Genomic DNA, 27,494 nt, shown 5'->3' with positions numbered 1-27,494 from the left:
GGCTCAGGCCACGGTTCTTGTGATCGAGCCCTGTATCCTGCTCTGCGCTGACAGCGTGGAGTCTGCTTGGGAATCTCTCTCTCTGCCTCTCGCCCACTCTCTCTCTCAAAATAAATAAACTTAAAAAAAAAATCTGCTCTTTTAGTGACTTTCAAGTATAAGATACAGTGTTGTTACCTATAATCACCATGCTGTGTGTTAGGTCTTCTGGAGCTATTCATCAGATAACTGAAACTTTGTAGCCTTTGACTTGCATCTCATTTCCCCCACACCCCAGCCCTGGGCATCCACCATTCTACCCCGTTTCTATGAATCCAGCTCTTTTAGTTTCCCTGTATAAGTGAGGCCATACAGTGTTTGTCTTACTCCATTCTCTTCAAGGACCATATTATATTCTATGCTGTGATGGCTGAAGAATACCCCCCCCCCACGCCCCAAAATATCCAGTCCCTCCTCCAGAACTTATAAATATGTTAAGTATGTTACCTTCTATGACAAAAAGGACTTTGCATATATGATTAAATTAATAATGTTGACTGGTATTCGGCCTGGCCTGGGTGGCTCAGTCAGTTGGGTGCCTGACTCTTGATTTCGGCTTAGGTGTTCAGGTCATAATCTCAGGGTTCATGGGGTTGAGCCCTGTGCTGGGCTCTGAACTGATGGTGCAGAGCCTGCTTGGGATTCTTCCTCTCTCTGCCTCTCTCTGCCCCTCTCCCACTCACACGCACACTCTTTCTCAAAATACTTACAAGTTAACAACAACAAAAAAGAATGCTGGGACCCCTGGGTGGCTCAGTCAGTTGAGCGTCCGACTTCTGCTCAGGTCATGATCTCACTGTTTGTGAGTTCCAGCTCCACGTCAGGCTCTGAGCTGTCAGCACAGCACAGCTGAAACCTGTTTCAGATTCTGTGTCTCCCTCTCTCTCTCTGCCCCTCCCATGCTTGCACTCTGTCTCTGTCTCTCAAAAACAAAGCAAAACAAATATTAAAAAAAAAAAAAAAGAATGTTGAGGAGGGGAGATTATCACAGATTATCCCAGCAGGCCCAGTGTAGTCCCAGGTGTCCTCACAAGACAGCGGTAGAGGGAAATTTGACTCCAGAAGGCACATGGCACCTGCATCAAGAAAGGGGAGGGGCCGTAAGCCCAGGAATGCAGTCTCTAGAAGCTGGGGAAAGGCAGGGAAATGGATTTCCCCCCAGCACCACCCTGCTGCCACCTCCGTATTGATTTCAGACTTCTGTCCTCCTGAACCGTGAGAAAGTAAACGTGTGTTGTTTAAGCCTTCCAGGGGCGCCTGAGGGGCTCAGTCGGTTGAGCATCCGACTTTGGCTCACGTCACGATCTCATGGTTCGTGGGTTCGAGCCCCGTGTGCGACTCTGTGCTGACAGCTTGGAGCCTGGAGCCTGCTTCGGATTCTCTGTCTCTTTCTCTCTCTGCCCATCCCCAGTTCATACTCTGTCTCTCTCTCTCTCAAAAATAAATACTGAAAAAAATTAAGCCTTTCCAGTTGGTGGTAATTTGTTACAGCAGCCATAACAAACGAGTGCATGTGGTGTGAATGCCCCATGATTTACTTCCTGGCCCACTCCTGGCAGACGGGTAGGCTGCTTTCTGTCTTTACTATACTGGGTGCCAGGAGCCGTGGTTCTCAAAAGGGGAGACTGTGTCTCCGGGGGGGTCAGTGAATAATGTTTAGAGACATTATCATTATTGTTATTATTATTATTTAAGAGAGAGAGAGAGAGCAAGCATGAGCAGGGATGAGGGGCAGAGGGAGAGAGAGAATCTTAAGCAGGCTCTAAGTTCAGCACAGAGCCTGATGCAGGACTTGATCTCATGACCCTAGGATCATGATCTGAGCCAAAATCAACAGTCAGACACTCCACTCCACTGAATGAGCCACCCAGGTGCCCCAGGAGACATTTTTGATGTCACGGCAGGAGGGACGGTGCTACTGGCATCCAGTGGTGGAGGCCCAGGGCTAAACATCCTATAATGCATGGGATAGCCCCACAACAAAGAATGACCCAGCCTCAAACATCTGCAGTGCTAAGGTTGAGAAACTCTGGTCTATCCCTAAGATCTGTTCCTAGAGATAGAATTTCTGATTACAATGTCTAAATACAACTGCTGAGCCAAAGGGTGTGTGCTGTAGACATTGCCCTATTGCCCAGGGCTAATATTAACCCTAGGAATGTGCTTGGCCCCTATGTAGCAGCACACTGCCTCTGAGATGTTGGCGTGCTAGGTGTGGGTCCCCACAGGCCCTGGGAGATCCTCAAGCCTGGTAGGTAGGTTTGTGAATTTGAGGGGTTAATAGCTGAGGCAGGGGCTCCAAGGGTCATTCATTTAACAGCTGGGTCCTGAGCACTTGTCTGATAGATCTCCATCCTCACGGAGGTCCCAGCCCGATAGGGACACTGACCTGAAAAGAAACCATGAGATACATACAGAGTACGTTGGGCAGTGAATACGCCAGACTTGGGAAGTCAAGGAGGGCATCATGCAGGAGGCAACTTGTAGCTCATGTGATGGTTAGTTTTAAGTGTCAACTTGACTGAGGGGCGCCTGGGTGGCTCAGTCGGTCAAGCGTCCAGGTTCAGCTCAGGTCGTGATCTCACAGTTGGTGAGTTTGAGCCCCACGTTGGTCTCTGTGCCGACAGCTCAGACCCTGGGGCCTGCTTCAGATTCTGTGTCTCCCTCTCTCTCTGGCCCTCCCCCGCTCATGTGCTGTCTCTCTCAAAAATGAAAACAAACATTAAAAAAATTTTTTTTAAGTGTCGACCTGACTGGGTCGAGGGATGGCCAGATTGCTGGTAAAACATAATTTCTGGGTGCATCTGTGAGAATGTCTCCGGAAGAGATTAGCATTGATTCAGTAGACTGAGTAAAGAGGATCTCCCTCCCCAGTACTAGGTGGGCATCACCCCATCTGCTGAGGACTCTAGAAGAGCTAAAGGGCAGAAGAAGAATGGATTTCCTCTCCCTGCGTGAGCTGAGAGGACAATCTTCTCCCTGCCGCTGGTCGGCCAGGGCAGGGCAGAGAGGCAGACAGGAGCGGGGAGCACAGAGCTTGGGGACAAGAACTGAAGACGGGGAATTGGTAAGTGTTTACGAGACAGGGCCTGACCCTGTGCCAGGAAGGAGGGTCGGCAGTGACAGCAGAGCCTCATTTGGAATGGGGCAGGAGGGGCCGGTTGTCCAAGGCACGAGCTCCCGGGTCCTCAGGATCCCCGAGGGCCTTGGGTCTCACACAGTTATTTTATTTTATTTATTTAAAAAAATTTTTAAACGGTTTATTTATTTTTGAGACAGGGAGAGACAGAGCATGAGCAGATGAGGGGCAGAGAGAGAGGGAGACACAAAATCCGAAACAGGCTCCAGGCTCCGAGCTGTCAGCACAGAGCCCGACATGGGGCTCGAACTCACGGACCGCGAGATCATGACCCGAGCCCAAGTCGGACGCTTAACCGACTGAGCCACCCAGGCGCCCCTCACACGATTATTTTTAAAAGAACAGTACTTTTGGGGCGCCTGGGTGGCGCAGTCGGTTAAGCGTCCGACTTCAGCCAGGTCACGATCTCGCGGTCCGTGAGTTCGAGCCCCGCGTCGGGCTCTGGGCTGACGGCTCGGAGCCTGGAGCCTGTTTCCGATTCTGTGTCTCCCTCTCTCTCTGCCCCTCCCCCGTTCATGCTCTGTCTCTCTCTGTCCCAAAAATAAATAAACGTTGAAAAAAAAATAATTAAAAAAAAAAGAACAGTACTTTTATTTTGAGGATAGCTCAAAGAACTCATTTACAAAACGCCTTTTGTTTTTAAAGCACAGCTTTTCATTAAAAGCAACGTCCGCCTTTAATACACCCTCTCGTACACAGTCCCGTGTTGGGGGCTGACGGGTGCCCCGCCCCCGCCCCGTGCTCAGTAGTCATCTTCGTTGTCGTCAGAGTCCTCGCGTGCCTGCCTGCACACCTTGGAGGGCCCGGGGACGACAGAGGGCCCTGGTGGGGTCGGCGCCAGGTTCACCCAGCAGGGCCCATGAGGCAGCACGTGGCTCTCGTTGAGTCTGCAAACTCGATAGTTCTCGTAGTGGACGTTGTGGGTGATGTCCTTCAGGTCTTGGAGGTGGGAGCTGGGAGACGGGAGGCAGTTGAGCCCAGGCTGGCCACAGCGTCCCCCGCCCCCCCCCCCCCCCGGGGTCCCTGCACTCTCACCGGATGAGCAGGTCTCTCAGCAGAGGAAACTCACAGTGCGCCATGTTCTCCACTGCAAGACACGACCCAGACCGCTGGCCCTGTCCACTTGCCTTGCCCTCGATGAGCACCAAGTAAGCGCCCACTGTATGCTGTGTACCCCTGATATCCACCGCAAACTTTCTGCCCACATTTCTGTCTTTTCTCACGTCCATTTATTCATTGCTGTGCCCCCCGCACCTGGTACAGAAGGCTGCTACCAATACTTGAGTCAATGAATCCACTAATCATTTATTATTGTCCACTTAATAATTACTACAGTACAGTATGTGTATGGTACCATATATATTATATTATTTTAGTGATTATGTGGATAAATGGGGGGCCCAGGCCCTGGCTGCTCCTCCTTTACTTCCCATCCCCCCCCCCACCCCCGCAGCGAGAGGCCTCCCTCCACCCCCTCAGGTAGCCTAGCCTCCTGCCCTGCCTTCTCCCACCTGTCATTGTCTCATCAGCTCTCTGGGGACAGGAGCCTTGTCTGTCCCGCTTTCAGTGTATCCCCTGAGGAAGCGCATAGAGTATGCCTGGCACATAGAAGGCCCACAACAAATTCTGGCAAATGCATAGGGTGTCCTCTGGGTGGTGGGCATCATGCAAAGCAGTGGCCTGCCCTGTCCAACCACCTTCCATGTACAGATGTGCAGTTCGTTGGTTGCACAGACGCAAATGGCCATGCATGAGGTTGATGCCCATTTTACTGTGAGGAAACTGAGGCCCCGAGAGTCAGGTAACTTGCCTGAGTCCTCCCCGCTGCAAGGAGGGACTTGATTTCCAGGTCTGTCTGCTTCCTGGTTGTGGGCTTGCCCACTGTGGGCCCTGTGATGAGTGTTGAGGGTGCCGGAGGCAGCAGGATGCGCCTGGATTTTCAGCCCACCCTCACCTGCGTTCTCTGCAGAGTCCCTGCACTGACCTTCAATGACGCCCCACTTGGTCTTCCGGCCCAGGACACACCTCCCGTTCACCAGGTGCTGTCGGTCGGCCCCGACCACAGCAAAGGGGATCCGGTCCTGCGGGAGGAGAGGAGACAAAAGGGTTGGCCCTGCCTAGGAGGTGGGTAGAGAAGTCACGGAGGTGGGGTGGGGGAGGACACTGTCCTTTGTGGGGAGACAGTGGTAGAAGGAGCACAGAGATCTGAAGTCAAAAGACACAGGGCACCTGGCCAGCTCAGTTGCTGGAGCCTGCGACTCTTGATCTCAGGGTTGTGGGTTCGAGCCCCACGTTGGGTGTAGAGATAACTTAAAAATAAAATCTTTCAAAAAAAAGTCTGATCAATGCCTCAGTTTTCTCATCTGTAAAATGGGAGTCAGAAGAGTACATACACAGGGCTTTGTGAATGTTTGGGAAGGTTACTCAGAGCCACATTAATAATATAATCTTAGGGATGTCCCATCTCTTACCTGGGTAAGAGATGACCTGCAATCACCTTCATCGGTTATCAAGAGGGTTAAATGACATGACTCTGCAACCCAGGGGTTGGCAACCTATGGTACATGGGCCAGATCAGGCTCCTGCCTGTTTCCCCATATAAAGTCTGTTGGCATACAGCCCCATGCATTCATTTACTCACGTCTAGGTTGCTTTCGTGCTGCAACAGCGGAGTTGAGTAATTGCACTGAGACCAGTTGGCCCACAAGGCCTAACATACTTACCATCATGTGGCCCTTCACTAAAAAGTTTGCTGAGCCCTGCTGAAAATTCTGGTGGTTCACTTGCTCACGGCCAGAAGTGGAGACTCAAATTCCTGAACTCCAAACTGCTATTTAGGGGTTTGCTTTTATTTCCAGGAGTTAATTTGTGATGAGGAATAGTAATCAATGGTGGCAATCATAATTATCTGCTCTGCGCTTATCCTGTGCCAGCCCGGAGCAAACCCTCAATAAATGTTAGACGTCTGGACGATTTACTGAGATGTTGAGTCAGTATGTTCAGGTCTGTGTCAGTTGCGGCCACGCTGCTGCCTTCTCAGTCCTCAGGACAGAAAGAAACTGGTCAAGGTCAAGGCTCTTTGAACGTTTCACAGGAGATCCTGTTTATTGTGCCGGTGGAGAGGAGAAAGAGGGAATGGTGGAGACATTGGGTCCGAGATGGGAAACAGGGCCATGTGCGGATGTGGTTTGTTTACTGCACAAAGGGAACTGGCCATGAATCTGTGTGGGGCTGAAATCACATGCGGGCCATGTCTGTGAAGGCAGAGTTGTTTGCTTCTAATCCAGGCAACAGCACCGCTGTGCAGGTTAACACGGTCCCTGAGGGAGTGATTCAAGGCCTGAGGTCAATGCATGATGAACCTCAGCCCTCACCTGAGTCCTTTGCAGGATCCAGACAGACTGACATTGGACAAACCACCGGGACGACAAGGTAGAGGCTTGGAGGTGGAATTCAGGTGATTAGGAGAAAAAGAAGAGGTTAGCTATTTCCCTCTTTCCTTCTCTTTTGAAACAGCTTTACTGAGATGTAATTCACGTACCATAAAATTCACCCTTTGAAAGGTGCAGCTCACAAGACTGTGCAGCCATCACCACAGTCTAACTCCAGGGCATTTTCGCTGCCCCAGAATGACACCCCACACCCATCAGCAGTCACTCCCCACTGCTCCTGACCCCCAGCTCCTGGCAACCACTAATCTACTTTCTGTCTCTATACGATTTACCTATTCCGACGTTTCATATAATGGAATCATGTAATATTTGTCCTCTTGTGTCTGGCTTCTCACTGAGCTTCATGTTTTCTTTTCTCTTTTTTTTTTTTTTTTTTTTTGTTTATTTTTGAGAGAGAGGGAGGGGGAAGGAGAGAGAGAGAGAGAGAGAGCGTGAGTAGGGAGGAACAGAGACAGGGGAAGACACAGAATTCAGAGCAGGCTCCAGGCTCCGAGCTGTCAGCACAGAGCCCAATGCAGGACTCGAAGTCACAAACCATAAGATCATGACCTGAGCCAAAGTCGGACGCTCAACCGACTGAGCCACCCAGGCGCTTCATGTTTTCAAGGTTCATCCGTGTTGCAGCAGGTGTCAGTGCTACATCCATCCGTTTTTATACCTGGAGGACACTCCATTGTGTAGACAGACCACGTGTATTTATTTAGTCATTCATAAGTGAATAGACATTTGGCTTATTTCCACTCCTTGGCTATTACATGTATTTCTGCCATGAACATCTGTGTACATGTTTTTATGTGAACATAGGTTTTCATTTCTCTTGGGAGTGGGCTTGCTGCTGGGTACCATGGTAACTCAGCGTTCAACCTTTTGAGGAACTGCTAGACTATTTTCCAAAGTGGGAGCACCGTTTGACATTCCCGTCAGCAGCGTCTGCCTGCCAGTTCAACTTCTCCACATCCTCACCAACACTTGGGATTGTCTGTCATTTTGCAAACAGCCACCCTAGTGGGTATGAAGCGGTACCTTGTGGTTTTGCTTTGCGTTTCCCGGATGACTGGTGATGTCGAACCAACATCTTTTCGTGGGCTCATCGGCCTCTTGTCCAAATTCTCTGAGGGAATGTCATTCAAAACCTTTGCCCATTTCTAAATTTGTAAGGGTTCTTTATTATGTTCAGGATACAAGTCCCATATCAGATAAACCATTTGCAAGCCTTTTCTCCCTCCCATTTCTGTAGGTTGTTGATGTTTGAGTTTATGTATGTATGGAGATTCATACCTGCCAGAAGTATGTGAACTTTCCCCAAGCTGTAGAGGGAGATGAATCTTTAGACAGAAAGAGCAGGTGGAAAGCAAATCGCCCAGCCGTGGTCACACCAGCCTGCCCCCCACCCCCACCCCGTGGCCTCCTACCCGAATCTTGCTGTTGAGGATCCTGTCATTGATATCCTCGTCAAAGCATTTCTGTGGATACACCTCGATGCAGTGAGTCCTCAGGTTGTGCTGGATCTGGGGACGCAGGTGACCTCATCTCATCCTGTGCACTTGGCCTCCTCCTTGCTCCCACTGGCCCCATCACCCCGGGCGCCCAGATCACCCTGCGCCTGAAGGCCTCTCGCTCCTCAAGGGTCAGGCTGTCGGCCCGGGCAATCACAGGCACCACGTTCACGGTCCGGCACAGCCGCTGTAGGAACTCAATGTCCAGAGGCCGCAGGCTGCTCAGGCAGGGCAGCAACAGTGGAGGCGGTGGCAGTGGATGAGTGAGGGGGTGCCGGCCTGCAGCCCAGACCAGGGACTCCTCCTCCTCCTCTCTGCCCCAGGCCAGGGTCCCTCCCCCAGCTGGCTCAGCCCTTTACCAGTGTCCAGTAGGTGGCACGAAGTACACACAGCAGTGCACCCGCGTGTCGGGAATGTGGCGCTGGCGGGTGATGAGGATCTCCTCCTGCAGGTACCGCTCGTACTGTTCGTTAATGTAGCCTAGGATGGGGTTCCAGCTGGGGTGGCAGACGGACCCGACCTCAGAGCCGCCCCTGGGAGCCCCACCCGTCTCCCCAGGTCCTCTGGGTGGTCTCCCCTTCGGAAGACCAATTGCCCCAGTTGGCCCAGGACACAGGACCTCCGTTCCTGTACGAGCTGAGACCTGTGGTTACCTGATCACCCTCCCCCCGCCCCCCTGAATTATCAGAGAGACCCCTGCCGTTCTCAAGCTGAGGCCTTGGTTTCCTCGTTCATAAAATGGAGAGACTAAGAGCACCTACTTTGTTGGGGCGTGGTCTTAAAAGAGATGAATCGCCACAGCCGGGTTCCAACCACCATGGGCACTCACGCCATTGTTGCAAGGATCTCCTGAGTCCTCTCCCTGGGTCCCTTCCCCTGCCAGGCTATTGTCAACCAAGCAGCCAAAAGGACTCCTCCACCCCCTTTTTTTTTTTAAGATCCTTTTAAAAACAGGAGTCAGAGTACATCCCTTTTCTGCTCAGCCTGCCCACAGTGGCCACAGAAAAGCCTAAGTCCTTACACTGCCCTACCAGGCCCTACCGCATATCACTGTTTCTTCTGCCTGCCCTCCCCTCCTCGTTTCTCCCTACCATGCACACACCTCCAGCCACACCAGCTTTCCATGAACATACCATTCTGCCCACCGCAGGGCCTTGGCACATGCCACTATCCACTTTGAACACTCTTCCCCTGCATGTCCACAATGCTCATTTTCTCATATCCTGGAAATCCGCCCAAGTGTCACCTTATCCGGGAGGTCTTTCACGATCACACTGCTTAAAGTTGCAATCCCTCTACAGCTCCCTATGCTTTCCCTTCTCAGAAATGTCCTCCTTGAATGATAGAGTTTAGGCCCACCTTATGTATAACTGATTTGTTGTGTTCATTGCTCAGCCCCCCTTCCCACGACAATGTAAATTTCACGTAGGCAGAGATGTTCATCTGTTTTGTTCATTGCTGTATCCCCATGTCTAGAACAGGGCTGGCACAAAGCAAGTGCTCAATGAAGCATTGTACACAGGGCTGGCTTCATACAAGCACAAACAGACCATTTCCACAGAGCTCCGTGCTTGGAAGGGCTTGCAGTTCATTCAATGTCCTGTGGTCAAGGTTTTACAACTCGTAATACTTTTTGAACAATGGGTCCCACATTTTCATGTCACTGGGTCCCACAAATTATGCATCCAGTCCTGATTGTGTGTGTGCATGTGTGTGTGTGTGTGTGTGTGTGTGTGTGTGTGACCAACTACTGTCGTGGGTTTTGTCACTGAGAGCCTAGAACAACTCTGCAAGGTGGGTGTCATCACCCTCAAGTTACAAAGAAGGAAACTGAGGCTCAGAGAGCTTCCATGACCAGTCCCAGGTTACCTAACTGGAAAGTGGTCTAACTCTGTGGTCCTGACTCTGTAGTGTGGGCTTCTAACTTCTGCTATATCCTAACCTTGACTGAACACCTACTGTGTGCCAGGCAGGAAGTTCTGACCTTTATGTACTGGACTCCCTTCAATCTTGGAGGGCTGGTTGCATGCACCCATTATACAGATGAATAGACTGAGGCTCCAAGATGCCACAGTCAGGTGTTTCAGGGCTGGGATGTTTCCCAGGGGCTGGAGGGGCAGGGGCAGGGGCAACCAGGGTTCGGCCCCCACTGTCAAGGACCCACCATTTGTCATTGTTGATCTGGTCTCCAAAGCCAGGCGTGTCAGTCACTGTCAGCTTGAGCTTCACACCCTTCTCCTCGATGACTGTGCGTGGAGAGTGGAGTAGGAAGAGATTGGCCTGGGTGGGGTGGGGTGGGTGGGGTGGGGGTGGGGGACCACTCACCATGGGTCACTGACTTCAGCTGCAGCGTCTGGGGTGTGGGCATCTCCAGGCCCGGTGGGGTGCACTGCCACACCTTGGACTTGAAAAGGGTGTTCAACATTGTGGACTTGCCCAGCCCGCTCTGCCCTGGGGGTAACCAGACGACAGCAACAGAGGTGGACATTTTAGGCAGTGCTTCTCAGGCTGTTAAACAGTTTTAGAAAGTGAACTGTTTTCTAAGCATAACATAAATACTGAAAAGCGGGTGCTATCGTCAGTGTCCCCCTCAATCTTTATCCCACCCATTTTTATTGAGGCAAAATTCATGCAGTAAAAAAATTAACCATTAGCCATTTAAAGTGAACAATTCAGTGGCATTTAGTACACTCACAGTGTTGTGCACCCACCAATTCTGTGTAGCTCCTATTAGAAAGAAACCCACAGGCCGCAAATGGCGGAACTTAGGCCAAGTCTCCAAATGGGTGCCTAATATCTAACTTACCTGCAGTTCCAACCTCCCCCGGAAACGTAGCTTAAACTGGTCCGTCAGGGATTTTCTGGTCAGCACCGGTGAGTCATGTCACATGGGCCCTCACTGTCCCCCAAAGGAAGATGAAGTCATCCACCTAAGACCCTTTGCCTGTCCTCTAAGGGAAAGCAACCCTGCCTGTAATAATCCTTTCCTTTTGCTAATAACTTCCTTGCTCACATCCTCCTTTCTATATAGAAACCTTGCATTCTGCACAACTCCTTGGAGCTCACTTCTTACCTGCTGACCAGGTGCTGCCTGATTCATGAATCATGTCACAATTAGATCTTCAAATGTACTTGGCTGAACGTTGTTTTTTTTAACCGTCAAGAAACATGCTCATTGCCCCAAAAGAAACCTCACACTCATTAGCAACCCCTCCCCATTCTCCCTCCATCATCACCTCTGGCAACTGCTAATCCATTTTTTTGTGTCTCTGTGGATTTGCCTACTCTGGACATTTCAAAGAAATGGAATCATGCATGGGGCACCTGGGTGGCTCAGTTGGTTAAGTGTCCGACTTTGGTTCAGGTCATGATCTTGCGGTGCGTGAGTTCGAGCCCCTTGTTGGGTTCTGTGCTGACAGCACGGAGCCTGGAGCCTGCTCCAGATTCTGTGTCTCTTTCTCTCTCTGCCCCTCCCCAGCTCATGCTCTCTCTCTCTCTCTCTCTCTCTCTCTCTCTCAAAAATGAATATGCATTAAAATTTGTTTTTAAGAAATGGAATCATGCAATATTTGTCCTTTCATGTCTGGCTGCTTCCACTAAGCATAATGTTTTCAAGGTTCATCCAAGTCCTACCAGGTGTCAATACTTCATTCTTTTCCATGGCTGAATAATGTGTCATTGCATGGAGAGATCACATTGTGTTTATCCATTCATCCCGATGGGCAGTTCAATGCATCTTACAAATTAAATGGCCCATGTATACAGAACCAGATCCAGAGATGGAGCATATAGTTCCCCACAAGCCCAATCATGCCCATCTCAGTAACTATTAACCCAACACTCCAGGGACAGCCATTCTCCGGGCTTCCATCAGCAGGGAGCAGCTCTGCCCACCCTTGATTTAGGGAAGCACACAGCATGTGGTCTCTCATGTCTGGCTTCTTTGGCTTGACACTACTTGGTGAGATTGACCCAAACTGTCTGTCGTTGTAGATGGTCCGTTTTCCCTGCCGTGGGAGCTTCTCAAACTCGGTGGACCACATCTGCAGAAGGGAACACCCTACATCACAATGCAGGGTGCACACGTATTTTTGTATTTAACAAAAATTGTCTGAAGGGTTGTGCTGTCCAATATGGGAGTCCCACTTGGCTCCTGCCATGGGTGATATGGAAAATCTGAATTGAGGTATGCCATCAATGGAAAATACAACCCAGATTTTCCAGACTTGGTGTGTGCCAAAAAGAATGCAAAAGTTCTTTTTTTTAAACTTTCAAAAAAAGTTTATTTACCTTGAGAGAGAAAGAGAGCACACACAAGTGGGGGAGGGGCAGAGAGAAGGAGAGACAGAATCCTAAGCAGGCTCTGCGCCCTCAGCGCAGAACCCGATTTGGGACTCGAACTCGCAAACTGTAAGACCGTGACCTGAGCCAAGATCAAGAGTCAGACACTTAACCGACTGTGCCACCCAGATGCCCCAGGAATGCAGAAGTTCTCATGGACAATTTTTTTGGGGTGTGGATTACATGTCATTCAAGATAGTACATACTGAGTTAAGTAACATAAATAGTTAAAATTAATTTCTCCAGTTTCTCTTCCCTTTTTTAAAGCTGGCTACTGGGAATTTTTACAATGACATCATGTGGCTCACATTATACTTCTATTGGACAGCACTGCCTTGGAACAATGCCCTTAATTGGTGTTGCCCACTCTGACATTTTATAGTCTGCTATTACCTAGTTTATTTTGTGAAAGGTGTAGTTTTGACCTACAGAATCAATTTTGCACCCATATAAATGCAATTCCAGAGAACCTCCTGAACGCCAGGACAGTGCTAAACCCAGTGAGGAAACTGAGGCAGAGAGGGGTCAGGGACTGTGCTCAAGGTCACACGTTGGCTGGTGTTAAGGGCCCGGATCAGGATCTGGGTCTGGGTGTTCACCACTTTCTGCCATGGCCTCCCCTTTTATTGCTCTCTTTGGGTTTGGAGGGGGCTTCATGGATGATTTTTGTCTTTTAATGCCTCAGTGTTTCCAGATTTTAAACTATGACACCTGGTGAGGGACTATTAACAGACCCACTGTTGAGACTGAGGCTCAGAGAGGTGAAGTAACGCGCCCACCCCCACAAGTCTGCACCCTTTGGTCTGTCCTCCCGTGAGCCCCTGCCCCTCACTCACCCACCACCATGATGTTGAACTCAAACCCCATCTTCATGGCCTTGATCTTCAGTTGGTCCAGCACGGCCTCAATGCCCACATAACCAAGCATCTCGCAGGGTGGGGTCTTGGGGCTGGAGGGTCTTGACGAGCAGGGGGAGGGGGACTGCCTCAGCGGGTCCATGGGGTCAAGGGCACAGCAATGTCTGTCAACTGGGTGGGTGGGGAGAAGGGGGTTACTGGGGCTCTGGAGGGGGACCCTCTTGAGTTCTCATTTCTGGACCCTGGCTCCTGAGCTCGGCCACCTGGCACTCCCACACATTATACCCCTTGATCTACCCATCCTCCAAGGCCCCAGGGCCTAAGGGCTTTGGAGTGAAGTACAGGGAGGAGCTGCCTCTCAGAGGAGGCTGAATCCCTTCCCAGAGATACACCAGCCCAGTAATCTGTTCCTCCCCCACCCCAGTTTCCTCCCTACCCCCACCCCTGGCCCAGGCAGTATCCTTGCTCAGACACTCCCCCCAGAAGAATGTGGCCAGCCTGGTGAAGCCCAGGGTCTGGACCCATGGCGACAGAGAGAAGCAGCTTTGTGTAGCACCTGATGGCCTTGGGTCTCTGACGGAGCTTCAAGGAGCTTCCCTGTCCTAGCTGGTGTGTGTGGTGAGAGGGGAGGAGACAAGGTGACAGTTAACTGAAGAATCTGAACTCCATCCCCTCCCCCCATGACTTCAGGGGGAGGGGCAAGGGGTGGGCCTCCTCTACAGCGGGGAGCTGAGGGCAGGGGCAGGTAAGCTCTTCCAGTGTCCTTTTGGAACACTTACCCTAAATCCTTACAATGACCCTGGCCTAGTGCTATAGACAGGAACCCAGGGCCTCTGGGCAGCTCCCTTGCCCAAGGTCACCTAACTGGGCTAAGTGGGCTTCAGCCAGTCCCTCTGACTTCAAATTCATGACTCTGCTAGCAAAAGCAAACCCATGACCCGCGGCCAGAAAGCAGAATGTCCATGTTTTCTTTGGTCTGTCCACCGCTGGGGCCACAGTGTTTTCAATGGCCAGATTGATTTAGGAAATATTTACCCCACACTTAGTCTGTGTATAACATTGTTCTGGGGCTGTAGGACGGCAGCTTGTTTCACGATCATCCCAGTGCTATCAAGCTAGTGCTGTTACTCCCTCCAGGTTACAGAGAGTCTGAACCAGTTGTGCAAAGTCACCTAGTAAGGAAGTGGCGGGTTGGGATCTGAGTCCACGTGCTTACCCTCTAATGCTTTTCTTGTTCACGGGAACATCTAGATTTCCAGTGTGTCTTAGAGATTGTAAGCCCTGGCAATTCTGATGGCTGATGAGCTGCCCTCTTTGGCTGGGCCATGAGTTCTCCAGTTTGCCACAGTCCTCACCCCTCCCCGATGTGTCCCTGACACGATGTTTCTTATACAAATCCATCTCACTCACTACTTTCTCACCTGTTTCCTGGCACATGAGGAGTCCTCTGTCTCATGATGCTGAGCATTTTCTCTGAAAGCCAGATAGTAAAGAGTTATTTTGAGCTTTGTGGGTCATAATATCTCTATTACACCTACTCTTCAGGCCTGCTGTTGTAGTGTGAGAGCAGCCACACACAGGTGAAGGCTGTGTGTAGGTAAAACTATTTACAAAAGCAGGAAGTGGTTTGCCAACCCTGCTTTGCTTGCTGAAACTCACCAAGTCTGCCCTAGTCCACTCACCTCAACTGTCCTGAGCCCCAACTAGCCTTCTGTCCCTCTCTGCCCGTGCCCTTGTGCTTCCCTACCTTCTACCTATCTCACGACAGAGCTTAAACTTCATCTTTGAGGCTTGAGGCTTTGGGTGGGGCTGGGAAAAGCCTGCCCTGGAACATGGTTCCTTTCCCAATAGAGAAATCTCTCAAGCTACAAGTCCACAGCTCTCAAGGGTTATGGGAGGCTGGCCTCCTCATCAAAGCGAATGGGCACGTTGTACATGGATGACCAAACAGTACTGGTGGCCTGTGGACTGAACTTGAGCGGGAGATTCTGCTTCCTAGGAAAACCATCCCACGTGAGTGACAGTAGGATTCTGAGCAACTGGGAGAGGAAAAAAAAAAAAAAAAAGAAAAGCGAGCCTCAGTGGGTAGCCACTAGGATCACAAGCGTCATGACCGTGCTTGCAGAAAGCAGTGGTCACTTGCATGGCGCTCTTGGCTGTGTTGATTGGGAAAAGCCCAGGGTGAAGTGATCTGAGCAGTGTGAGGACAGCAGATGAGTCCAAATGTGTACAAAGAACAGAAGACTGAAGGGAATCACACCCATAAGTTGGGTGAGTAATATATAGCCATTCAGTGCATGTTTCTAGAACACCTCATTGTGCTAAGGAAGTGTTTTATGGATCATTCCATTCAATCTAACCCAAGAATAAGGGGAATGATATTTATACACCCATTTTACAGAAGGAGAAACTGAGGCAGAGAAGGTCAAGGATTGTGCCCCAAGGCCACACACGGGTGGGTGTTAAGGGCTGGGAACAGGATCTGAGTCTGAGGGGGGTCTGACCCACCTGAAATATGCCTTGGCATGGCCTCCCCATCACTGCTCTGCTCCTGTCTCAGAACTCTACAGGTGGTTTCTGTTTTTTAGTAACGTGGTAATTTCTCAGATTTTAATAAGTGTTGGATGCTTAACCAACTGAGCCACCCAGGTGCTCTGGGTTTTGTCTTTTAACAAGTTGGAATTTCCCAGATTTTCCCTAATAAAGAGCAACTGCACCCCCCCCCCCGCCATCAGAAAGTCTTACTTTATTATTATTATTATTATTTTAAGTTTACTTATTTATTTAGAGAGCATGAGCAGGAGAGGGGTAGAGACAGAGAGGAAGAGAGACAGAATCTCAAGCAGGCTCTGCACGGTCAGTGCAGAGCCTGATGCAGGGCTCAAACTCATAAACTGTGAGATCATGACCTGAACTGAAACCAAGAGTTGGATGCTTAACTGATTGAGCCACCCAGGCACCCCTAGAAGGTCTTACTTTCATAATGAAAAACAAGTAACAAGGCACCCAGGGGTCTGGACAGGAAGGCTGAGAGTCAGTGGGGAGCAGAGGCGACAGAGGGCCTCTTGCCCACCCAGCCAGGCCAAGTGGTGGGGGGACAGGGGCCACAGTTGTGGACCCCCATCCTCTTTTTTTTTTTTTTAAATGAGATAGAAACGAGCTCCTGGGTGGCTCAGTTAGTTAAGCGTCCAACTCTTGATTTCGGTTCATGTCATGACCTCACAGTTTTGTCAGTGTGAGCCCCATGTTGGGCTCCTTGCTGACTGCAGACCCTGATTGGGATTCTCTCTCTCTCTGCCCCACCCCTTCTTGCGTTCTGTCTCTCAAAATAAATAAATAAACTTAAAAAAATTCTTAACAAAGTAATAAAATTGCGGTAAAGGGGCACCTGGCTGGCTCAGTCAGTAGAGCATGTGACTCTTGGTCTTGGGGTTGTGAGTCAAGCCCCACATTGGGCATAGAGCCTATTTAAAAAAAAAAACAAAACATATATATATATATATATATATATATATATATATATACACAAAATTTAGGTAAAATTTGCATACAATTAATTTGCATAAAATTAACCATTATCCACTCTAAAGAGAACAGGTAAGTGGCAGATCACTATTTAGTACACCTACAATGTGGCTAAACCACCACCTCATCCTGTTCCAAGATATGTTCATCACCCCAAAGGAAATCCCATCACTACTAAGCAGTCACTCCCCTTCTTCCCCCCTCTCCCAGCCCCTGGCCACCACTAACTACTTCCTGTCTCTATGGATTTGCCTGTTCTGGACATTTCACAGAAACAGACCTACACACCATGTGGTCTTTTGTGTCTGGTCTCCTTCATTGAGCGTCACGTTTTGGAGGTTCATCCGTGTTGTAGCGGGTGTCACTGCTTCCTTTTGTGCGGCTGGATGACATCCCACTGTATGGACAAATCACCTGGTGGTGGTCATCCATTCATCGGTTGACAGGCGCTGGGGCGGTTTCCACCTTTTGGCTCTTGTGATCGGTGCTGCTGTGAACACTTGTGTACAAGTCTTTGAGAACTTGTTTTCAATTTTCATGGGTCTATCTATACCTAGGAGCGGAATTGCTAGGCCATATGCAATCACCATGTGTAACTTTTTATTTTTAAATTTTTATTTATTTATTTAAATTTTTTTAAATTTTGGGGCGCCTGGGTGGCTCAGTTGGTTGGGCGAACGACTTCAGCTCAGGTCATGATCTCACAGTTCGTGAGTTTGAGTCCCGCGTCGGGCTCTGTGCTGACAGCTCAGAGCCTGGAGCCTGCTTCAGATTCTGTGTCTCCTCCTCTCTCTGCCCCTCCCATGCTCATGCTCTGCTTGTCTCTCAATAATAAATAAATGTTAAAAAAAATTTAAAAATTTTTTAATTTTATTTTTTTAACTTACATCCAAGCTAGTTAGCATATAGTGCAACAATGATTTTGAGAGTAGATTCCTTAATGCCCCTTAACTTTTTTTTTTTTTATATTTATTTAGTTTTTAGAGAGACAGAGAGAGAGCAAACTCACAATAGGGAGAGGCAGAGAGAGAGGGAGACAGAGAATCCCAAGGAGGTCCACGCCGTCAGCACAGAGCCTGATGTGGGGCTCGAACTCATGAACCGTGAGATCGTGACCTGAGCCGAAATCAAGAGTCAGATCCTCAACCGACCGAGCCACCCAGGCACCGCCCCCGCCCCCCTACCATGCATGAGTGTTTGAGGAACTACCTCAAACTGCACCCTCCTCCTTTCCTTCTGCAGTAACACTCTAGTTGTTTCAAAACTCCCCTGCTCCTGCAACAGCCGTCTGAGATCTGGAATAGGACGGAGGGGTGGTAGGGTGGAAGAAGGGGACCCAGGACAGGAGACCCTAGAATGTGGTGGGGAAGGGCTCTGGGGTCTAAATGCCTGGGCCGCAGTTCTGGCTTCTCTGCTCACTCTGGGGATGGCTGACAGAATCATGGCCCCCAGAGATGTTTCCATCCTAATCCCCGGACCCTTGGGAGAGCATGGTAACTTAGCAAAAGGGACTTTGCAGATGTGACTAAGGATTCAGAGGGTGGGATTATCCTGTGGGCCAATGTAATCACAGGGGTCTTTGTAGCAGAGAGGTCAGGAGGGTCAGGGCCAGAGGATATATGAGCATGGAGGCAGAGACTGGCATGACCAGTGGGCGTGGCCACCAGAAAGCCAGAAAAGGCAAGGAACGGACTGTCCCCTCGAGCCTTCAGAAGAAACACAGCCCTGCCGACCTGTTATAGACTCTGATCTCCAGAACCCTAAGACAATAAATTTGTATGGTTTGAAGCCATGAAGTGCGTGGTCGTATGTCACAGCAGCGACAGAGAAGGAGCACCTTAGGTGTGCGACTTGAGCTGGTCGCTGAGCTTCTCAAGGCCACACCTTTCATATCTGTGAGCGGAAAGGACAGTGATGCCAGTTGAGGCTTGCCCTGAGGACAAATCAGGAAATGAATGGATGGTGTTAGGTGCGGAGCCTGACATCAGCTGACACGTTCTCCCCTGCTAGACCACAAGCACCACAAGAATTAAGAAATTGTGTCCACTTGGTTTACGGCCAACCTCAAGTGCTGAGCAGTGTCTGGCCCTTGGTGGGCCTGGACACGTCTGCGCTGAAAGAAGGGAGAGTGAGAGCTGCCTTTCTGGACAGGGTCGGGGCCCCAGGCCCCAAGTTCCAGGGGAAGAGGTCATTTGAGAGAGGATAATCATCTTTTTGTAACGACCACGCTGAGGATTAGAATAGAGGAGACAAGGACCACAAAGACTCCTAGTTTGGTGCCAGGCACATGCCATCTGCCCAGTGGAGGGGAAATGGAAACCACTTTTCCCTCCCTGTCCCTCCCTCCTGTCTGTCTCTCTTCACTCAAGTCAACAGAGGCCCAGGCCATACTGTGTTCCAGGCTGCCTGTCTGGCCTGTTGACAAAACAGTGAAAAATCCCCGAGTGAAGAGGCTTACAGGCCCATGGCTACCTCCCTGGGTCCCGCAGCACCTGCTCCTGTTGGGAAGCTGTAAGCATACCTGTTAGGGCACAGGCCCCACCCCCCTGGAGCCTAGCCGCCCCTAGGAAGGGTGGGGCTGGTTGCCAAGGTGCCAAGGCCTCAGGTAGCAGCTATCTTGGGTTGCGGATCCGGAAGCAGGAAGTAGCCTGTGTTCTCAGGACCTGGCAACTGGCTGACTGGGGGAGCCTGGAGGCTGGTAGGAGTCTGGGCGCGGAGTTGCTGGGGGCAGGGGTGGGGGGGGTGGGAGGGGACCAAGCAAGGGTTTGGGGGTGTTGGTGTGGGAGGGGGCAGGGGCAGGGGCAGGGGCAGGGCAGGGGCTGGGTTGTGAGAGGTCTGGCTGAGTTCTGAGGCAGCCCCTTGGGGGCTGGTGGTACCCAGAAGGCTGGAGCTGAGATGGCCTTGGCAGAAGACCTGGAGAAGGAGCTGGAGACCACGGCCCAGGAAGTGCTGGGGAAACTGAGGAGCCGTCAGCTGTTCCAGTCCAGGTGGGACACTGCTGCCTTCATCATCTTTCTCATCTTCCTTGGTGAGTGTGGCCGTGGCCTTGGCCTTTGCCCCCCCCAAGCCTCCTGACCCAGACGTGGCCAGGACCCTCTCTGGACACCTGTCACCGCCACCCCCCCCCCCCCCCCCCCCGCCCCCAGGCACTGTGTTGCTGCTGCTGCTGCTTGTTTGCATCCACTGCTGCTGCTATAGCTGCTGCAGCCGCCGCACCTCCAGATCCCAGAAGGTGAGCCCCGATCAGGTGAGCCCCACTGGCCTCCTGGGCTGGGCAGGTGCGAGGGGCAGCCTGGAAGTGCACTGGGGAGATGAGGGTGCTGGGCCTCCTGTGGACAGGGGGCAGGCAGGGGACACATGAGTGAAGCCCAGCTGATTCCTGTGCCTCTCTTGTAGGAACACCGCAGGGGTGTGGATAACTTGGCCCTGGAACCTTAACACACAGAGCCCCCCAGCCCCTCTGCCCGTGTGTCCTGCTGGGCAACAGGAACAATGCCTTGTTTGTCCAGAACCTGAGTCTGGAGTGTGTTCTGAGCCTCCCGTCAAGGGGTGGGCAGTTGGGAACTCACTGCTTTATCCAGATGCCCACCTGCTCCCTCACAGCTTTCAGCCTACACGACGGCCACCAGACCCTGAATCACCAGCAACTGCCCATGGGAGGGGAAGCTGGGGCCCAACTCAGGGGCCGGAACCCCCAGGCAGAACCCTTGTTCCCATCCCACTCAGCCCCGTGGCAGCCCGGAGGACCCCCTCAAAGGTGGTGTGGGGGGGCCAAGGGCTCAGTCACTGGGTACCCCACTCAGGTCCTGAGTATCAGGGATCCCCAGCCTGGTCCTCACTCAGACAGACAGACAGACGCTCCAGGTAAAGTGGGGTGATCTTTATTTCCTAGAGGCCTTGTCAGGGATGCTGAGCAAACGCATTCTAGGACACCACAGCTCACGGTGGGTGGCTTCTGTCTGCTCTCCTAACTCACAGCTTAGGGCCGCCACCCACTCCTCACCCTCCATGGAGGGGGTGTGCATGGCTACCCTTCACCATCCAAGGGCAGCTCAGAAAGCAGAAAAAGGAGAGCCCTGGGGTTGGCCCCACCCAGAGTCCAAAGGTTTCTGCCTGCAGGGAGGGAGGGTTTGGAATGTGGGCCACATCTCTGCTCCGCCTTCCTGACCACCCCCCTCCGCAAAATGAAAAGCAAGCCTTCGTCCCTTCTTTTCAGTGATTCCAGTGTTCATTTCCATCTGTGCAAATATGATGGGCAGGATGGGGTAAAGACGAAAATAAATAGCCCATGCTGCCCGGCTCTGGCCAACACTCCGAGAGGGGATAGCTGAGGGACAAGGGCCATTTCCCAGGTGGACAGACTCTTGGGGGTTCTGTTCAGAAAGGCCTGTAGCTCCAGTAGCTAGAGAACACGGAGATCTGGAGAGGGAGAGAGGTGGGGGGACATGTTGAGTGCTGGTGCTAGGGAGCCTCCCTTGCTGTACCCTGTGACCCGAGTGAGATTTCAAGGTCATCCAAGGGCAATTTGTCAGGGAGAGGGTACTGTTGCTCGGCAATGTCGTGGCCCATCTGCTGGGTGTGTGTGGAGGGTACGATGGAGATTTGGGGGTGCTTTGGAGGTATGACCACAGCCCTTGGGATCCCCCCAAGATGAAAAGGCTTAGCAGCCTGCCACCTGGCTGGCCCAATGTGTCTGAGAGGGAGGCCCACCCCGACCCCACAGTCCCCCGTGGCCCACCTTATCCTTGAGCTGCTGGCAGAGCTGCAGGGAGACCGTGAAGAAGACTAGGGCATCGTTGAGCCATGGGATCACACACTCCACCTTGTGCACATGGCTCACCTCCAGACGCTGGGAGCCCCACTCGCTGTGGGGAGAGGGGAGGGTCTCCCCTGGGTGGGGGGTGCTGACAAGCCTGGCCCCCCAGGCCCCAAGGTGCAAAGGGTTGGGGAGGGCAGGGTGCTCCCCGGCAGCATACTTACAACATGGCCCCAGGGCTGTGGAGCACGGCGCCTCCAGCTGGGCGGAAGTTCTAGGAAAGAAGGGGACCAGACCCGGTCAGGCCCTGGAGGCCGGTCAGGCCCTGGAGGCTGCCAGGCACGTGGGGGCGGGTGGGGTTCCCTCACCTTGGTGGAGTTGGGCTGCAGGGCGTGCAGCTGGTACACGGTGAGGCAGAGCTTGTTGAGGTTGATGTACACATTGACTAGTAGGTCAGAGGGCAGGGCAGGTGCGAACATCCGCTGGGGACGAGCACCGGGCAAGCAGGTCGGATGAGGGTCGCGCAGGCTCAGGCCTCCCAGAACCACTTGGGCAACCCCATTCCCCAACCCAGGCACTGGGGCTTCTAGACTTTTCCGAGGTGTCCTGGGTGGCTTTCTGCACCAGGCTTGAGAAGCACTGATGTAGACTAGGAGCATTTGGGGGACGCAGGGTGGAAGCCAAGGACCTTGTCCCAGAAAACTGCATAGACAGAGGACTCGGACAGCAGTTCGGGGTTTCCAGGGCCCCTTCACACCCGTGTCCCTCCCAGGGGCAAGCTGGGCTCCTCAGTGGGGATTCCCTCTCCTGGAGCAGGGGCTGGACTAAGGTACTGACCGTGAGGCCACTGGCAGCGATCTCAGGCAGAGTAAGGGTAGCCGGGGTGGTGAGCCGGTTGCGGGCTCTGGTCAGCTGCAGCATCACAGCGTCCATCAGCTGTGGGCAGGGGGCTGGTCAGAGCTGCTTCGAGGGCAGCCCCTGCCCTCCCACATCAGAGAGTGACAAAGTCATGGAAGCTCCCAGCTCCTGCCCTGGGTGCTCACAGTCTCAAGGCCTGAATCCCTGCTGTGTGGGGCTTGTTAAAGGTGCAGGTACTGGGGTTCCAGCTGAGGGTGGGGGTAGGACGTCTGCAGTGGTGACCACCTATCCAGCAGGTTCTACTGCATGGGATCCCGGGTGCTGGTCCAGTGGGGAATGGAACATGGGAGATCCTGAGGGTCAGTCTCAGGGGCATGAGGGCTTTGTGGATGGGGGTACCGGAAATGAAGGAGCTTAGAAGAAGGGGCCTGAATCCAGCTTGGGTGCAAGGAGCCAGGCACGGTGATGGTGCATGGCTAGGTTCAGGTCTTAGCCTGGGGTACCAGCCCCATTTTCACAGTTGAGGAAAGAGAAGCTCCCAAGTGCTAAGGTCACATGGCTAGTGAACAGTGGAACCATCTGGAACTCATCCTTTTCCTTTGCCATGACTAAAATTCTTGCTTGGACTCCTCAGAGCCCCAACTTCCACTGCTTCCAGATATTGCCATGGGCATGGGGGTGACCTTGCTTCCAGGAAAGGCAAATCTGGGGGGAGGCATGGGGACTACACCCCCTGTCCCCAGGGTGGTCACAGTTCTGGGAGGGACCTCAGGCCATTAGTTGTAAGTTTTCATATGAGGACTCAGAGGTCCAAAGAAGGAAAGTGAATCACCTGAAGACACATAGCAAATCAGGGACAGAGTTTAAGCATGAGTTTGGGGCATATGAGCGCAGCTGGTCCCTGCAAACCATGTGGATTCCCTTTGCTAATTATAAGAGTTCCTCTAGTGCTAGTCATGTGACTACTAGCATCTACTAGTAGTAGCTGAGCACTTCCTGAGCATTTGCTAGAGCCTACTTTACCTGCATCATCACAACTGGTCATTACTGCAGTGAGTCCCCCCTCTATAGGTGAGGCTATTGAGACATAGAATGACTAAGAAAGTAACCTGAGGTTGTACAGCTTACAGCGGAGGCCCTGGAATCAGAATCTCAATCTGAGTCTGGAACCTGGGATATAAATCATTTGACTGTAGCTGGATGGACATGTGTGCGTTGAGAGGTGATGGGTGGGCCATCAGCTGCGCCTGAGGATGTGGGGGCAGAATTCTCCAGGGGCCTGGTCAGGGCCAGGGGTAGGGAACCTAGTTCTCCTGTCCCTTCTGGCTGCTCACCTTGAGGACCTCTGCTCCTGTCCTGAACTGGTAGCTTTCATCCCGGTTGGCAAGGAGGTAAATGGCTTGGCTTACATGGTTCCTGGCATCCTGGATCTGAGAACAGTGCCCATCGAGAGGTCAGTGGGCTGGGCCTCAAGAGGAAGAGATGCCAACTTCATCTCTCGGTGGGCGGTTCCTGCCCCAGTCATCACGATGAGGGGCCATTCTCCTTGGAGGGGTGGGGTGGGAACCGCCTGCCTGCCCTCTCCCCACCAGCTCCCAGCTCCGTGTCCTCTGAATGCCAGGTCCTGGCTGGGTGTTGGGCACATGGCAAGACTGTGGCCGGCCTGCTGTCACATAGCTCACCTTCTAAAGGAGGGCAGGTGATCGCAGAGTAAAGGCCTAAGATAAAAAGACTGACTTGCACAAGGAAAGAGGGTGACTCTGCAGGATGGGGGAGGGGGAGCCTCTTTTGATGGATGGAGGTCAAGGGAGGCCCCAGGGAAGTGATTCTTGAGGATCACCCAAATGACAAGAAAAGCAGAGAGCCGAGCATGGGCAAAGGCCCTGAGGTGGAGACCAGCTGGAGTCCAGTGAGAGGGGAAGGGGCTTGGATCAACCAATCACACAGGAGCTTGTAGGGAACATGGACTCTGTCTCCAGGAGCCATCAGAAGCCCCCTGGAGGCTCTGGGAAGGGGAGTTCCTGGCTCCAGAGGACCCCAGTGGTTCCTGCTGGGGCCCAGGGGTCTACAGACAGGTTTTCCACCTCCTTCAAGGCTAGGCTCTGGAGCCCCAGGCACTGCCTGCCCCAGCTCTGCTACTAGGAAACACCCTTCCAGGCTTGCTCCGGCTTCAAATCCCCATGGCCAGCCTGGAGCCCTCAGTGCCTCTCAGGCCTGCCCCTGCCTGCCCTTGTGGCCTGAGCCCCAGTAGGGGAAGGGCCCAACTACCTGCTGCAGCTTCCACTGCTTGTCTTCTCGGAAGGCGAAGTGCAGCAGCTGGTTGTTCCGGGGTATCTTCAGGTTCACATCCTGACGGGCAAGAGTGGATAAGCAGAAGGATGACACCCTCCTGCTTTTGGCCACCCTGAGCCCTTGAGCAGGGGGCCAGAAATGGGGTGTGTGGGGTGGTTCGGGCCCCTGTCATTCCACAGGGCAGAAGGTCTCCCAGCACAGTGGCCATTTGGAGCGTGAACAAGGAGGTCAGGAAACAGGAACTCGGGCCCAAAAGGAACCACAAAGAAATGAAAGGGAAAACAGAAAGGGGAAGGTGGCCTCAGCCAGGAGGAGCTGTGACTGTGGGCAAAAGGGAACACGGGTACAGGCCAATGGACTGAGCACCCACCCACTACTGGAGGAGAGGCACCTTCCCCCACATCTTGGTGCCTGGCACCAACGGAGCTCAGATGCTGGCCGATTTCACTTTGAATTGGGGCCAGCTTAATCCCGCTGCTGCCCACGCTTCACTGGGCCCAGACTCAGGGCCGGGCCGTGTGCAAACATCTCCCTTCGGCACCTCACACAGAAGCCACATGCCAATTCCATGAGGAGGCTGCTGGGGGGTGGGGGGAGTATTTTACAAGGGAGAAAACTGAGGCCCAGAGAGGTCAAGGATCCTGCCCAGGGTCACACAGCCAACTGGTGGCAGAGCCAGCAGGAGGCTCCCATACTCTTTCCCGCTGGATCCTCCAGCAACAGAGAAAGGGGAGAGGGGCTGGGGGACTCACCGCCTGGCTCAGCGCGTCCCCTTGCAGAGTCAGCACGCCTTTCACCTGGTCTGTGCTGCAACACGTGGGGGTCAGAGCAGTGCCTGTGGCTGCCCTCTCCCACCACCTGGCCCTCCCGGCAGCTTGCCCCTGGCTGTCCCAGGATGGCCCGCTGGGCCTTGGCTGTGCAGCCTCTCCTGGAGGGATCCCAGGTGTCCCCCTCACAAGCAGCTTCATCGCCCTCATTTCTGCTCAGCCCCCGCTCACGCTCACCTACAGCTGCCAAGGATGAAGTTCTCCTGCTTGGCAGGACCCTCCGTGCCGGTGCCAGAGCAGGGCAGAGTGAAGCGGAGAGAGGCCTCCTGGAAGGGCAGAGGGGATTAGGGTAAAGTTCATCCAATCCAGTTCAACGGTCTTTCCAGAAGCCCCATTTCCTAGGTTGGCCAGGGGAGGGTCAAGTGGGTTGGTCTCACCGGAGCACCTTATCCAAGCCTCCAGGGCACCTTCCCATTTCTCAGGCCTTTCCGCCCTCACCTGGGTTTCAGGTCCTACCAGAGTGGATGGATAGCTGTTCCTTCCACATTCCCCAGAAACCTGCCTCAAGCCCAACTCCAGGATATAGAACAGAGAGATGGCCTCCTGGCTTGGTTAAGATGCTTGGGTTGGAGGGTATTATGCTAAGTGAAATTAGTCAGAGAAAGACAAATATCATATGATTTCACTCATATGAGGACTTTAAGAGACAAAACAGATAAACATAAGGGAAGGAAAACAAAACTAATATAAAAACAGGGAGGGGGACAAAGCATAAGAGACTCATAAATATGTAGAATAAACAGAGGATTACTGGAGGGGTTGTGGGAGGGGGGATGGGCTAAATGGGTAAGGGGCATTAAGGAATCTACTCCTGAAATTATTGTTGCACTATATGCTAACTTGGATGTAAATTAAAAAAAAAAAAAAGGGAAAAAAAAAGACGCTTGGGTGTGGAGACAGAGTCAGAAAATGTTAGTAGTCATGACAACTCGCAATTTCTGCCCTACCAGGCAATGTCTGGACATTTCTGTGAGTTGACTTATTTCACAATAGCCCTGTGAGGCTGGTACTGCAATCTTTTTGCGAAAGGGAGCCCTCCAGATGTTGAGTATGATGCTGGAGACCTTGAGATTAACAGCTTCAATGGAAGCCTTCCTTGACCCCGACTCCCTGCCCGGGAGCTCATTCCACGCCCAACGCACTGCGCTCACACAGCTGCCTGTGATTAAGTGGACAATCATGTGTTGGTACCCCGACTGGACTCCCAGTCCTCCGAGGCAGGGCCTGGTCTGCACACTGCGCATCGCGCCCACAGCAGGCGCTCGGAAGGCAGGGGCATCGGCCCGGGAAAGAGCCGCTGCTGGGCCGGCCCGCCAGGCGCCTTACCTTGAGGATGTCTTGCAGCTGCCTGAGGACGGCGTGCACCTCGTCGTGCAGCAGCCAGCGGAACTCCTCCTCCTGCGGGCACAGGCCGACTGTCAGCCTCCGGGGCCCACCGCCCCCCGCTCCACCCTGCCCTGGCCGCGCGCCTCACCAACACCGCTCGCTCCGCCGCCGTCGCTGCCATCGCGGTCGCCATCGCCGCCGCTCGCCGCCCAGCGACCGTCAGGCACCAGCCGTCAGCTCGAGGCTCGGGGCACCGGCCGTCAGTGCGCTAGCAGCACCAGGGCCCACCCCCGCTGCCGATTGGCGGCACGCGCGTCCGCCCCGCCCCCGGACCGCCTCTCCCGCCGCCGACCGGCCGAGCCGCGCTCCGAATCGAGGCTGGCGGCTGCGCGAACCCGCCTGCTCCGGCTCTCCCAGGCTGCCGCTGGCACCCACCGCGAGCGCTCTGCGCTCGGGCGCCGTGTCCACCGCCGCTCTGCCGCTGGAGCTCTTCGGCCTCTTGCCCCGCCCCTCCCCGGCCCTGATAGGGCGCCCTGCTCCGCTTGCGCACATTGATTGGCCAGAGGGATGGTTTGCTCTCGCCGCG

The 27,494-nt window shown here is 52.9% G+C and overlaps 3 protein-coding genes across 8 annotated transcripts; 1 reads left to right on the top strand and 2 right to left on the bottom strand.

Annotated features, from left to right (window-relative positions):
* Window positions 1–3,829: 3,829 nt before the first annotated feature.
* SEPTIN12 (septin 12) lies at window positions 3,830–13,981 on the bottom strand. 4 transcript variants are annotated; one of them, XM_047838213.1, is made up of 10 exons: window positions 13,881–13,979; window positions 13,304–13,495; window positions 10,452–10,577; window positions 10,291–10,372; window positions 8,486–8,623; window positions 8,227–8,344; window positions 8,043–8,138; window positions 5,163–5,259; window positions 4,214–4,265; window positions 3,830–4,131 (listed from the first exon to the last, which is right to left on the bottom strand). In XM_047838213.1, the coding sequence occupies exons 2-10, from the start codon at window positions 13,464–13,466 to the stop codon at window positions 3,921–3,923; spliced, it is 1,083 nt and encodes a 360-aa protein (XP_047694169.1). In that variant the 5' UTR covers window positions 13,467–13,495; window positions 13,881–13,979; the 3' UTR covers window positions 3,830–3,920. The 4 variants fall into 4 exon arrangements, with proteins under 4 accessions (XP_047694169.1, XP_047694170.1, XP_047694171.1 ...); XM_047838214.1 differs by lacking the exon at window positions 8,486–8,623 and having other exon boundaries at window positions 13,881–13,980; XM_047838215.1 differs by lacking the exons at window positions 3,830–4,131; window positions 4,214–4,265 and adding an exon at window positions 4,669–5,068 and having other exon boundaries at window positions 13,881–13,980.
* Window positions 13,982–14,005: 24 nt separating this feature from the next.
* SMIM22 (small integral membrane protein 22) lies at window positions 14,006–21,062 on the top strand. 2 transcript variants are annotated; one of them, XM_047838242.1, is made up of 5 exons: window positions 14,006–14,069; window positions 15,176–15,337; window positions 19,730–19,877; window positions 19,996–20,081; window positions 20,246–21,062. In XM_047838242.1, exons 2-5 carry the CDS (start codon window positions 15,245–15,247, stop codon window positions 20,285–20,287), a joined length of 369 nt encoding a protein of 122 aa, XP_047694198.1. In that variant the 5' UTR covers window positions 14,006–14,069; window positions 15,176–15,244; the 3' UTR covers window positions 20,288–21,062. The 2 variants fall into 2 exon arrangements, with proteins under 2 accessions (XP_047694198.1, XP_047694197.1); XM_047838241.1 differs by having other exon boundaries at window positions 19,996–20,096.
* ROGDI (rogdi atypical leucine zipper) lies at window positions 20,715–27,196 on the bottom strand. 2 transcript variants are annotated; one of them, XM_047838224.1, is made up of 11 exons: window positions 27,057–27,196; window positions 26,909–26,980; window positions 25,760–25,848; window positions 25,508–25,562; window positions 24,732–24,812; window positions 23,798–23,893; window positions 22,443–22,541; window positions 21,974–22,087; window positions 21,830–21,879; window positions 21,588–21,714; window positions 20,715–21,268 (listed from the first exon to the last, which is right to left on the bottom strand). In XM_047838224.1, exons 1-11 carry the CDS (start codon window positions 27,099–27,101, stop codon window positions 21,227–21,229), a joined length of 870 nt encoding a protein of 289 aa, XP_047694180.1. In that variant the 5' UTR covers window positions 27,102–27,196; the 3' UTR covers window positions 20,715–21,226. The 2 variants fall into 2 exon arrangements, with proteins under 2 accessions (XP_047694180.1, XP_047694181.1); XM_047838225.1 differs by lacking the exon at window positions 21,974–22,087.
* Between the last annotated feature and the right edge of the window lie 298 nt (window positions 27,197–27,494).

This window comes from Prionailurus viverrinus, chromosome E3 (genome assembly GCF_022837055.1).
Source record: "Prionailurus viverrinus isolate Anna chromosome E3, UM_Priviv_1.0, whole genome shotgun sequence".
Lineage (NCBI taxonomy): Eukaryota > Metazoa > Chordata > Mammalia > Carnivora > Felidae > Prionailurus > Prionailurus viverrinus.
The sequence above is the reverse complement of the archived record's forward strand: the minus strand, read 5'-3'. Positions and strand labels throughout refer to the sequence as shown.